The sequence below is a fragment of the Ascidiella aspersa genome, chromosome 9 (genome assembly GCF_963924565.1).
Source record: "Ascidiella aspersa chromosome 9, kaAscAspe10.2, whole genome shotgun sequence".
NCBI classification, from domain to species: Eukaryota; Metazoa; Chordata; class Ascidiacea; order Phlebobranchia; family Ascidiidae; genus Ascidiella; species Ascidiella aspersa.
Genome location: NC_139455.1, coordinates 23,439,238 through 23,452,329, shown reverse-complemented (window position 1 = coordinate 23,452,329; position 13,092 = coordinate 23,439,238). Strand labels below are relative to the sequence as shown.

The 13,092-nt window shown below is 39.6% G+C and overlaps 1 protein-coding gene across 1 annotated transcript in view; it reads right to left on the bottom strand.

Annotated features, from left to right (window-relative positions):
- The window catches only part of LOC146133699 (uncharacterized), a 65,466-nt gene that overhangs the window by 2,416 nt on the left and 49,958 nt on the right, over positions 1-13,092 (bottom strand). Inside the window, exons 2-5 of the mRNA XM_083396703.1 lie at positions 3,776-4,229; positions 3,254-3,363; positions 2,243-2,304; positions 907-1,073 (exon numbers count right to left, since the gene is read on the bottom strand). Coding sequence (XP_083252829.1) covers positions 907-1,073; positions 2,243-2,304; positions 3,254-3,363; positions 3,776-4,229 — 793 coding nt within the window. The remainder of the gene's footprint in view (positions 1-906; positions 1,074-2,242; positions 2,305-3,253; positions 3,364-3,775; positions 4,230-13,092) is intronic.

The window sequence follows — 13,092 nt, the reverse complement described above, 5'->3', positions numbered from 1 at the left end:
CTTCCTTATAGTACTTTGCGCTTGTGCAAATACCAGTTAACATCCTGTTGTTCAGGTTAAAATGCCAATACATTGGCTTTTGCGGGTATAAAGAAAGTTTCCAGACCACGTTCAAAAAGCAACTTGTTTTTCGCCATTGTCTGCACGCAACAAGCGCCATTATGACGAAACAATTGCGGTTTTGGTTTGAATCTCAACTATGCGAGGAAGGCCAGAGCATTAAATGTTTATCGCAGCATTCCAAGCTAATTTACGGCGCGCCCAATAAAATACCGACAAATTTGACGTCACGCGATTTATTGTGACCTCATAAAGGCATTCCAAGTTTTGGCTGAAAGAGTTTCATGTTGTAAGTGGCCTTGTTAACTGTATTCATTAAAGCGTTGAATGTTTTTATGTTTTTTAAGTTGTTGGCCCAAATTGAAAGTTATTCGCGCTATATTTACAAAAAATGACGAAAAAAATACATTAAGTTGGTTAATATTTCGCAAAAAAAACTTTATCACAGGCGTCAATAAAAATCGCTCGTAAAAAGACTCCGAGTTCCGATAAAATCAGCGAATTCACCATTGTGCGAATCACGGCGCCACGTTTTCACGATTTACAATAAAACACAGATTTACGGTAAAAGTCGTCCCCAGTCGTGGAGAGCTTGTGCCAACATCGCGCGCCCGAAATAGAGCAGAATACACAAAACGCCCCTTTTTTGCGCTTCGTTGGCCTGAACCCCGACCGCTCGATGTACAGGGGCGCCCGCAATGACGTCACAAGTGGACGATTGTGTGGGGGCGTGTCGTTAACTAGGAGGGTGTGTCGTGTACCACAACTTGCGCTTCGAAAGCGATTGGACGGTTGAAATTCAAAAATAAAAAAATAAAATCGCGCCTACTGTGACGTCATACACACCTGGTGGGGGGAGCGCGACGAGATGAACTGCTCGTAGATGTTTTCGCCCTCGCGAGAGCGCTGTTCTGAGGTCTTGAGCTTCTTGAATTTCTCACAGGAACACCAGAACTTGAGGTTCTCGGCGCTGTACTCCGAGTCCAGGAAGCTGAGAAAGGCGCTGCGCATTTCTGGAAAAGCGGAAGGATGAAAAGGTTTAAAATTGGGAACAAAATCACTGTGAAAATGAATAAGGCTTAAAATTAATGAAAAAATATGAAACTTCAGTGGTGTGCGCCAACAGTTAAACAATATGCCAGCAAAAGATGAGAAAATTTAAAACTCTGCTTTAGATTGGGTTGTTGGCCAAACACACAACAAAACAACCAAAGAATAATCAAAATAGGCTTCGAAAATAAAGGTTTTAAATTTTATTGCCCAAACGAATTAGCAAAAATTTGAGTTTACATTTCTTCATAACTGCCTCAGTAAAAAGCGTTCACGGAAAAGCTACTAATATAGTGACACGGGGGATTAGAATAGAGCGTTTGTGGTTGATGCGGAGGTTGAGGACGTAAAAGCAGGATGGAGGAAGGAAGGATCACTTCCCGGACGTGTCAGGAGAGGGGAAGTCGCGCGCGGCAAGCTCTGTTACGTCATAGAAGGCGTAGAACGCGGGTGATGGATTGTTTGCGGCGGTAAACAGTTGACGTATAGGTGTGTGTTCCAAAAACGTCAGTATATTGTTTATAGAAGATAGGTTACCAAAGCACCTTTTATGTATTACTAAATGCTTTTGTTTATTTAATAAATCTCGCAATTTTAACTGCTTTCGATTGAGAAATATTGACATTATAGCAAAGTTATCTTTACAAGCGATTTTTAGCTTGGCGCAATTAGGACTTGCAGTTAATACCCCTTTTGCACAGCGCCGATTCAAATATCAGTATATCTATATTTAAATGCGGCCTTTGAAAGCAAAATGTCATCGTCTAACGTCTTATAAGCACGTCTTTGCCGATATGCCGAGTACCCTAATCACCCTTTGCAAGTTTCGTTCCAAAAAAGTGCCCCTAACGACCGTTACGCAGTGCGTGGCGGCGCAAAAGCGTGCGTGGCATTTAGGCGCACAAAGCGTACGCAAGGGTTCTAAGAAAGAAAGCAACCCAGACCGTCCAAATTGGGCCTAAAATATGGCAACCATTTTCGTTTAGGCTAATCGCCAGTCCTATTTCTGACACGTCTGTCTGCCGTTTGACGCACTGAGAAAGCTATTTGATTAAACAGGGCAGTTTTTGAGGGGTTTGTTTGTCGGGCTTAACAAAAGACAAGGCACTACATGTTAAAACACACAACTTACTTTTGTTTTCGAGGGTTCCTCGTAGAGTGAGTGGTTCGTTTGTGATCATGTTGCTTTGTGGCCTGGGGAGAAAAGGAATTAAGGTTAGCAAAAAAATCGCTTTGAAACGATTGCTGTTGACCGTAAGTTAATACGTAATTCACCAACTCAAACTTAAAAAGACGCGTGGTGTATTGACTGTACAGTGACGCCGCTAGCATTACCTTAAAATAGACCTTGCCTTAGTGGTAAGATAAGCCTTAAATTAAATGTACACGTTTAGTCGACGTGCGTAACTGAGTTAATGGTGTAGATAGAGAGAGAGAGAAACCATCGGCTGCTACGTATTGAATAAAAAAGGCGCCATTTTTGTAACAGTGTACTACGAGTAGGCGGCTGTAGGCGGTTTACTCGTTCTTGCTCAAGACGTGTTTGTTTTTTTGTTTCATACAAGCTGGAGTGATTAAGCGAACGAAGTGTGTTGGCGTCACAAGATGACGAACCGCGCTTATTTATAACTGCGGGCGGATATGTGGGTCTTGGTGAGCTGAGCTGATGAGCCACATTCCAACGCCTGCCGCTTTATTGGACACGAATGTTTCACGATATTGTTGCAAGGCCTAATTCCATGACACATTAAAATGCTGTTCAGTGTATTGCGAAGCGCTATTGGTCGTTATTTGGACCAAAATTCTGGAAAAACTGGCAATACAATGTTGAATGCAGTTTAACCCCGAAATTGTGGTGTTTTTTTGACAATCGCTGTTTTAAATTTACAAGTGATCATTTTAATTTAGAACGCTATATGGTGGCTGAAGTAAATTATTGACACGGGCGATTGTAAAGACCTGTTTTAACATTTTTATTTATTTTTTTATTTTTAAAATATTAAACAGTTCGTCATAATTTAGGTCGCACAACCGTGCTTCATCGGATCAAAGTAGAAAATATATACTTGTCAAGATTTGATTAGAAGTTGTCGACAAAGAATGTCTCCTAATTATCAGAACACCGACTACAAAAGCTACTCACTTTTTCATTATTCCCGATGTGAAAAAAGCTGACACTGGTCTTGATCTTCTGCTGGTGTTTGGCGAATCGCTAGAGTCGTAAGTGGAGATTGCCTTGTTGCGTCGCTGGTTCTGCTCAATACAAAGAGACCAACGGTTAATAAAAAAGCGCTCGAAAAGGTCAGAGGAAAAGCCGGTTTATAGAAAGGAGAATTCACCGCGGTTTCTATGGTGGCGCTGGTTAGAAATTTTGCAACGTTTTTTGCACTAAATTTAACACCCCCATGGCTTCCGGCAATTTTCTGCGGGAAAATGAAGGCCGTTTTCCGGCGGGTTTATAAATCGGTTGAAGCCACATTTCCAGTGTCTTAAATTCAATACAAAGTATTTTGCTTAATAAAAAGAATATTTCACCAAAGGTTGGCGCAATTAGTTGGAAAACTTAAGTTTTAAGTAAATTTTTTAAGCAATCATTCCGACATTTCTATTCTGATAAGGCACAATTTTAGGATTAAAACTTGCATTTTTTTAGTGTTTTACTCACCGACTGAATCTCCTTCTTTTTTCTGAGTCGCACAACTGGCGAGTTAATGTTTACCGCCGGATCCGAATTCTGTCTTCGTTCCAGCCCTGAGTTACTCGCACCCGATGCTGCTTCCGAGTTAGCGAGTTGTGGCGCGCTGCGATGAGTAAAGGCGAGTTTCGAGTTATCGTGGAGCGAGTATTGGTCGGGTATCCTTAAAGCTGCGAGTCCGTCGCTGTTTCTCTTCAACTCGCTTTCTGCTGAAGTGTTTAAACTCGCTTTGTTGTCTTCTTTTTGACCGGCGTACCAAGTCGTTCTTCTTTGATTTTGTTCGTTGCTTGTTGCTGGCAGTTCGAGGCTCGGTATTTTATCCTGACGGATGGGACTGCTTCTCGGGCTGCTGGTGCCGGCTTGGATGTTGCTTTCCAGTCGTCGTTGTTGCTCGCTGGCAGTCAACTTGCGATATTTACCGTTGCTGAAAAACACAGAGGCGTAACCGGTTAAAAAACTGTCAATGAAGGTTGAAATATTTATTTGAAATTGAAGCTCATAGCAGGCGGACAATATTAAGCTAGAAAACACACTTTCAAAATTCAGGCAATGTTCACGAAAAAAGGATGCACTTGGTACACTGCGAAGGGTTTGACTGCCTTGTTTTTCACTTTTGAAATCCACTCGATAGTTAAAATTAGTCGAAATGTTTCAAACACAACTGTAATAGCTTCCTCTGGCAATTAATTTTGCGCTTTAATCAGTCAATGTCCCAAATACTGTAAGGGCACATTTCGTTTTACCGCTAAACTTCAATCAGTTCGCGCATTAAACAAGCTCTTTGCAACGTTTTCAATTCAAACGTTGCAACTCTTTGCGAAAATCAGTAAAGTTTAAATACTGATGTACCTACATTTTATTCAATCCCAGCTCGCAAGGCTCTGCTAACAGCTGTTAAGCTTCCGTTTTGAAAAACCTTAATCGACTTCTAAGCTTCAGTCGACTGACTGCCTCACACCGCCGCGCGCGCCTCTTTATAAGCACTGTGACGTCACAAAAGCTATTGCCGACGTGACAAAGGCAGGCGGGCGCGCGTAAAGAAGGAAGGCGCGCGCGGTTTGGTGACAATCGAGCGATTTCACGTTCGCGATTGCATCGAGAAGCCAACAAGAAGCGTCGTTTTAAAAGCACTAACTTCTGCGAATTAAGGCGGACCTTTAAAACAGTTCGAAATTTAATTTTTTTTAACAGCGATTTTTTCAACGTTTTCGTGTAAGAGATTTAAAAGCAGACGTTTTTCCACCCAATACCTTGTATTTTCACACTATCGAGTAACCTTAAAAGCCACTTCCATTTTACGAAAGGTTTACGTGAGTTTTTTTTTTGGTCAACAGCGCTTTGGGCCATTTTTCTTCCTAGCTTTATTAAGCGGATTCAAAAGCATTAGATTTTAACTTCATTTTTCGCCTTTTTCATTTTTTACGATTCTGAGCAAGTTTTCATGGCCAATTTATGTGTCTAGGCTGTGCCTTTTTGCGAACAGCTCTGTCTTTTTCTCACGCCGTGGTCGAAACTTGACGTATCATTTGTAGTCAAAACTTAAAAATCATTTGGAATCCAATAGGTGAAAACGCAGTTGGCGAAATTTGTGGTTAAATGTACGGTGCGATAAATGAGAAGTAAAAAAACGAAAACAATCGAAATTTAAAAGGTAAGCCCCCAGCAAATTTATAAAGCACTGTACTTTTAAAAGCAGCTATATGCATAGTCATACATAAGGGATGGAAAAGACAAAAATATCCAAACAAACAGCCGTAAAACACAAATGCAGAAAAGTGGTGCAAGCTGTTCCTTTTAACTTGTCTAAAAATAGGTTTTGAAGGGCGAAGGGCTCTGTTAAGTGTCGAAGCGAACGTGCAAATAGAAACTGTCAGTCGCTCGTATTGGCGCCGCTATTTCGACTTTGGCCCGATGGGCATCGTACCAGGATGTAAATAAAGATAAAGCGATATGTGTGAAACGTGCAGTGGGCGGCAACGTCTTTTTATTTGCCTTCCCAATCCAACAAATCCGAAAGGACAAAACCCAATTCGGGTTTCTAAAACCCACCGTTTTACAATTGCGGTATTGGGTTAGAAAATCGTGCCAAAAGCGATCGTTACGACAAATTTCGCCTCGAAAACACGGATGAAACATCGGGAAAGGGACTCTTTAGAATAATATGACTTTAAACGGGGACATTTAAGGCTTTTAAGAAGCGTTTTTAGGGTTTTAATCGGTCTTGATTTAAAAACGGTCAATGCCAGTTTTTTTTTTATGTGTGCACTACAATTAGATCAAGACTGTTCAGCAAATACGAGGTCGGCGTTTCAACGAAACAAACGTATAAATTAACATTTAGACAGAAATAAATAAACTGTTAATTTCCGTGTAAAATTCACAGCCAATAAACTTCCGAAAGCGATTCATTTTCCAGCGATTGGGGATATTTAAAATGCGCAACGAGCCGCAAAAAGAGGGATTCTAAAAGCGTGCTGTTAACAACAACGTTTTAAATGATTCAGAGTACATAAATCAAAAACATTTACTATCACAAGTAAGGCCTTAAACAGACAAGGGCGTTTAAAATAACCCTGACTTTGCTAAAAACGTTGCGTCACAACCACACTTTAGGTTTAAATAAATTAATTATCGTGTATTATAGAATCCGTTTTCGACGATAAAAAATTACTGAGTCCAAATTTTTAACCAGTTTAAATAAACCTAACTTTTGGGCGTATAATAAAAGATTCACATGCTGTGTGTTCGACAATTGTGATCCAGCCCTTCCGAAGCTGCTTTTTGACCAACGATTACGGCTTACGCATTATTAGTACACCGAAATCCATCCAGTAAGACTGCGATGGCTTTCGGTGACGTTTAGGCATGTATTAGAATTTAATTACGCGCTACGCATTCTAGATCTAAACACAGACACTACGTATAAAGTTATCTAAACAACGTTTTTCCGTGACGCACTGACTTTTAATTTCGATTAAGCCTAAAATAAACGCTGAAATGCGTGAAAAGCGTCACGCGTCCACATAACAACAAGGCAAGCTATTTAGGCGCCTTTGTACTTGTCAGTTATAAATACACTTAACGCTTTAGAATTGCCGCAGTCGCAATGCAATAAGATAGAGTCAATTAAGAGCATGTCTCTTGCACCATTTGTGCCACCTGTTTTTTTGCATAGTTTAATGGCGATGTATTTCCGAACCCTGAACACGTGCAAGGGACAGGTTTTACGTCAACAGTGTGAACGTGCAGGATGTTATGCGACTCAAGGCGCTATTGCTTTATAAGGAAGTAAGGTGGTAAGACTGGGGATTTTTCCTAATGGACACGTATACACTAACTCTTTTAATTAACACACATTCACATCAAATTAAAACAAGTAAAATGAATCATAGTGGTCGGTTTTATAATTATTTTAAAATTCTATTTTGAACGTTGTTTCAACCTTCGCTCAGGCCAGATCATTTTAATTTGTGTCACATTACCTTTTAAAAACAATAATTTTCTACCCATTTTAAACCTTTGTTAATATTCATGGATTTTGAATAGGTAGGAAATTACACAAAAAGCAGTGAATGATAATATAGGGGCTTTCAAATTTAAAATAAATTTCAAACTGTTCTGTTATTATTGCCCACTGCAAACCCTGACGTATGCAATAATACAGCTTATCCTACGCGATGCGAATGAAATCAATAACAAATCAAGGATTATGTAAGCTACAAAGATGTCTATAGCAGACCTGGCAGAAACAGACTTCAAGGGTGGTTAACCCGTTTTTGTTTTGTTTTAAGCCTATTGTGGTCAGTTGGCATTTGTTACCGTAGCGTCCATGTTTTATTTTAGTGTTTATGTTTTCGCGATGACCCAAATACTAAGTGTAATTATTCCAGTGATGCTTGGTCGACCCAATTTTTTTCACTGAACTTGTTGTGAGTTTACACTAAAAAAACAATAATTCCAGCTATTCCAGTCATACCGACCACGTTGCCATGCCTCTCGACGTAATCGTCATCTGCTGCCTTTTCATTTATTGCTTCGTGTTTTGCAGCGGGCAAATAGTTGTTGGACAGCATGATGAATTTTGTGTGGCGAGAAATATTAAGCAGGTTATATAACCTATAACCTTTGCCTTTTAATCGCCTTGCTTCTTGTAGGTGAACTGTAACGACGTGACTTGAATTTTATAGTGCGCAACACTAAAAAGACAGTAGCAGACTACAAGTTGGAAGCGAATTAAAATAGGCCAATTAATCTTATTCTGCGATTTTCTTAAGAAATGGAGTAATCTTGGTCAACCAATTTAAAAAATACAGCCATATAAAGATACTGCATTTGGTGACCCGACCAAGTCAAACGGTCAAACAATTTCGAGACCTTGATCGTAAAGACTATAAACATACATTTTCCGGTTTAAGGTTACCTTTTTAATTCACGTTTACGGCCTCTCAGTTGTATTTCGATTCATCAAAAGCGCGCGTGTTGCATTTCCCTTTGTGCGCCAAAACTAAACGCGCCCACAACACGAGATTTAGACAGATGGTCATGTGATAAAATTAATATACGCACATAAAGACGATTCGAAACAGTTGACACGTGCAACGTATCAGATTTCACAACTGCTGGTGCGTCTGACTATAGGCGGGTCACGAGATAACCGGGATGCAATCAAACATATGCTGGTGTCAGCCGCCATGCTCTGACTATGAATACGGCTGGTGAAATTTATAGATCGGTGGTTCTCAACCTTTCTTTGCTTGCGACACAATTTAAGCAAATAAAAAGAAATTCGCAGTACAGCGTCTACAAAATATACAGGTCGCGACACAATTGGGCATCTCTTGAGGCCACAGACTACAAGTATTGGCAATCGCGGGCCGGACTTTTTCTTTTTCTTTAGTTTTTATAACGGCGAACACACAACAATATTTATCAAAAAATAAAGTCTTGGTTTTGCGTTTGCAATTTTACAAATCTACCGAAAAATTAATCTCAATAAATCTAGCCATTTGATCTACTGTATTCGGCTAACCAAGCAAATAAAACGGCGACGTGATTTTGGTTCGCGACCCAGGTGCTAAAAACATTGTTTTAACTCAAAACACAGAAATATTTAAAGTCGTAACTCTATCGATTTCAGTACAATCCCAAGCACCATATTTGCAAAACAGACCTGTTGCTGACGTCACGTCTACAAGTGACGTCACGAAAGTGGAAACCGCCCGTGGGCAATCAGTAAGCCGATACTGCGACCTCGAACTAGATGCTTGAGCCAATACAGGATTCGCGCGATTGCAAAATTGCGTGCTGGCGCTGGTTCTTGATTTACGTATTGTTATATAAGCAGCGCATAGTAATTTAATATTGAACATCAATTCTTCGTACTATTGTTTGCTAAACGATTGTTTTTTGCGTTAATAGAAATCCATTAAAAACACATATGGATATTGATCCAACAAAATATATAGAGAGTAGAGACATACATCCATTAAAAGCGTTATTCAATGGGGTTTTGAATCCAATACAAAGATATATAAATCGTTTGTCATATTGAGCTTCAAAAATTCAATGAATAGAATTGGTCGCCAAAGCTTCGCTATTAAAGTCACACTAAGTATTTGGATGGCCGCAGAAAAAATGGATGAGAAACACTGGTATACAGGGTGGCTCAGGTCAGCACAATGTAAGCAAGAATCAGCAGCGAACATGACATGTCGATGAAGCAAGATATTTAAATTGCTGACCATGTTCAACAAACTGCTGACAGTAGTTTGATAACTAAGAAGAAATCTACTTTTTCCCAATTAATATACTGCTGTGTTAATCGACTTTGGCCCAATTGTCTCATAAAACCAAACGACGTAACTTATGCTTTATTCCATCTAGGCAATACGTAGACATATTGCGAAATCAAGAGGCTTAATTAACACATTGGGTTCGTGCTCTACGGTAGTAGCATTTAGTTTTATGTGATAAGCAACATTTTTTTCAGCGGACATATTGCGAAACAAAGAATCAATATTTACTTCAATACGATATACACTCAAGAAGGGCGTGATCGCAGAATACACACAGTATGAGCGTTTCGGTATACTTCGATATATTGTGAAATATAGAGGCTTCAGGTTATTAACACGTATTGGATTTCGTCAGCGGGTTATGCAAGAAGTTCATCGATTTTTGACTAATTGAACCAAATGACGTTATCTTGTGCTCTGTAGCATCTATGCAATAATTCGACATATTGGGAAAAGAAGAAGCTTCGTCAAATTAACACGTATTGGGTTTGTGATCTAATAGCAACAACATTTTCTCTATTGAGCAACAAATGTCGTCATCGAAACATATTGCGAAATAAAGAATAAATATATTATTCAATATAATATACACTTCCAGAAGCTTCTGATCGCATAACACACACTGTGCAATGTGCATATACAAACGTTTCAGTATACTATGAAAGACGCACACACATATGTGTTTAATAACAACTGTATTTCAGTATACTACTATGTGTTGTGAATAAGAGGCTTAACTTTATTAACACGTCTTGGATTTCGAATTTCAGTAATAACGTTTTATCTCTGAGCATCGACAACGGATTTCGTCAGAGCGTTTTGCAAGAAATTAAAAGATTTCACAAGACGCTTAAACCCCTTAAGTCAGCAAAAATCTTCGTTTACAAGCGTCTAACATCAAACAAGATTATTGACTTGTCGATGTACTGATGATACGCTTCGCTGTGGTGCACCACTGAATAACAAGCAGAAAGCAGTGGTCTAGAGTTGGACTTTAAACTCTTGCCATGTTGGCCCGAATGTTGGACACGCCTTTCCACTAAGGAAATTAGTTTTTGCCTGAGCTTGTTTTGCCGGTTATATCATTGCTACATCAAATAGGCTCCCGATGTTTACGGCGACGATTTGTAAGCTTAATGCTAACCTGGAGTAAACAACTCGGAGCAGGTATAGTGTTGCAGCAGTGGGTGAATACAGTGAGATGCTATATAGAAGCAATTTATTTAACTAATTATGCACAATTGTTATGTTTTATTTTTTAAATGTAGGAACGACGCTTAAGTTGGTAGAAAATAAGCGGGTTCTGAGTCTGAAGCAAAGCACGTTCTTCTCAAACCATACCAGAAAACTGCGAAAATACAGTTAACATCAACATACATCGGAAAACTCAAACTTTAGCAAAAAGCACGATTTTTTTTAAAACAATAAAAGTAAAACACAGTTTTTTACAATAACTATCACCAAAAATGTCGCCGTTTTAAATGCGCACGCGGTTTTAAATAAGGGTTAATATGGACGTAGTACGGCTGTTCAAAGTAAGGGGTTAGGCTCAGTCGTGTTATTCAAAATGGGTACGTGAGCCTAAAGAAGAAACCTTGTTGACCTGTGGAAAGTTTCAAGCGGTCCTTGCTATCAAAACGCACGCGCAAGTTGTCCCTGAAACTTGTACGGAAATGTGTCGAACAAGCGGTCCTAAAGATACGCCGGAAAGCGAACAAGGGTTTTCTTGCTTTGCAAGGGGGTGGGGGGTGATTTTGAAACGCTGTAAACACAGTCGCATTTAAAAAGTTTGTTGTGAGTGTTTTGCGTCACGGCGCGGCGCCGGAACCTTGAAATTCCTGTAATATTGCGCTGATCTTGTTGGAACAGCGATCGGCAATTTGGCTCTCGTGCCCCCGTATAGCGAGGTCGCTCGGCAAAACTTATCGAACCCGAGTGACAAGCACAGCACAACCTTGGAGAAAAGTAAGACTGCTGATGTTCCATGGATTATTTCACTCGTTTGTACGTGCGGTTTCCACCATTGCGTTTTCACTTGCTTTTTCACCATACATTAGCATCAAAATTACAACTTAACTTTCGAGCATAATGACTGTGTTTAGTACAATCATAAAACGCCTCGCGTAGCGTTCAGGCATCCGACAGGCCGCCAAGTAGAGGATCCAGTATTTTTGACGGAACAATAAAAGTGACAGCAGTTATTTTTCAAATGCATTTTTTTCCTAATCCGGCAGAACCTAAATTGAAGAAAAATTCGAGGAACACTGAAGATTTTAACGATTTTGTTTTAATTGAAATTAACCGACGTAACTTTGCAAATAAAACGAAAAAAATGGGGTGTGGTTTTACTTAAAAATGTACAGCATTTGATTGCAGTCCTTCATATGTATTATACTAGGGCTTTCAAAACGGTTTTACTTGTTCATTTTTTGTTTGTTAGCAATGTTGTTTTGCTAATCTTATCCCGCTATTAAAAGCCTCAGGAACTCCATAGCTTTAATTTCCTCTTAATTCCTGCTGGTTGTTTTCTATCGGGAGAAAGGCCTATTCACAAATACCGCTTCCTGGTTGACCGACAGCGGAAGAAACTACAACCAGAGCCAGAAAACAGCATTTCAAGGACGAATAACGGCGGGTCAAGGTCACCCGGCGCACGCAAGCGGACCACCGGAGGCCAAAAAAAGCTCCCTTTGGCTCGATGCACCTGCGATAAGGCCAATAGCAAACTACGCGCTCTGTATATGGCCAATCAATTGCAATACGCCTCGCTTGTTGTTGTACATTCGACTGCGGTTGACCCCAGCTATAACGACCGCAAGATTAGGGTAGCGTTTGTTACGCAATGGGATTGCGTGCAAAGCGTAAGCGTCGGCAAAACCTGTTGCGTTTGGTAAAGCGACGATAATATCGGAACCCATACTCGATACAAGGTGAAAACATCGATACTTGTAAGATATCGGCGTAATATAAGAGCAAATTTGATATGAATTTTGATTGTTTTAGTCACAGATTGTGGTCTTTTTTTTACATTTTTTAGGTAAAATATAAATTTACTTCTTAAAGCCCGTATAGTACTTGACTTTAAATACTTTTAATTTGATCGATTTTGCTTATTAGACCATAGCAATGAATTTGCGTATCATATAGTATAGTTTCGCTGCTGATCCAACACCAAACTAACTTGATAATTTTAGCCACGGTTTAGGATCCAAAGCAGCGATTCCTACTTAAAAATCGGGCGTTTCTAAACTTATTTTTGTCCTAATTATAGTTTAACAAGCTAATAACATAAACCTATTTAAAAGTCTCTAATTCGTTTTGTTCATTTCACCATAGCTATGGCGTCATTCTATTTTAGATCGAACGGGTGTGTTTTTTACCCGAAAAATATCAGAATCAGAACGCAACAGAAATTCACTAGACTTTTGGGCGGTGGTTGAATAATATGTAACGGCGTGTTTTGGCTTTGGTATGTTGACGGCTGGAATTTTA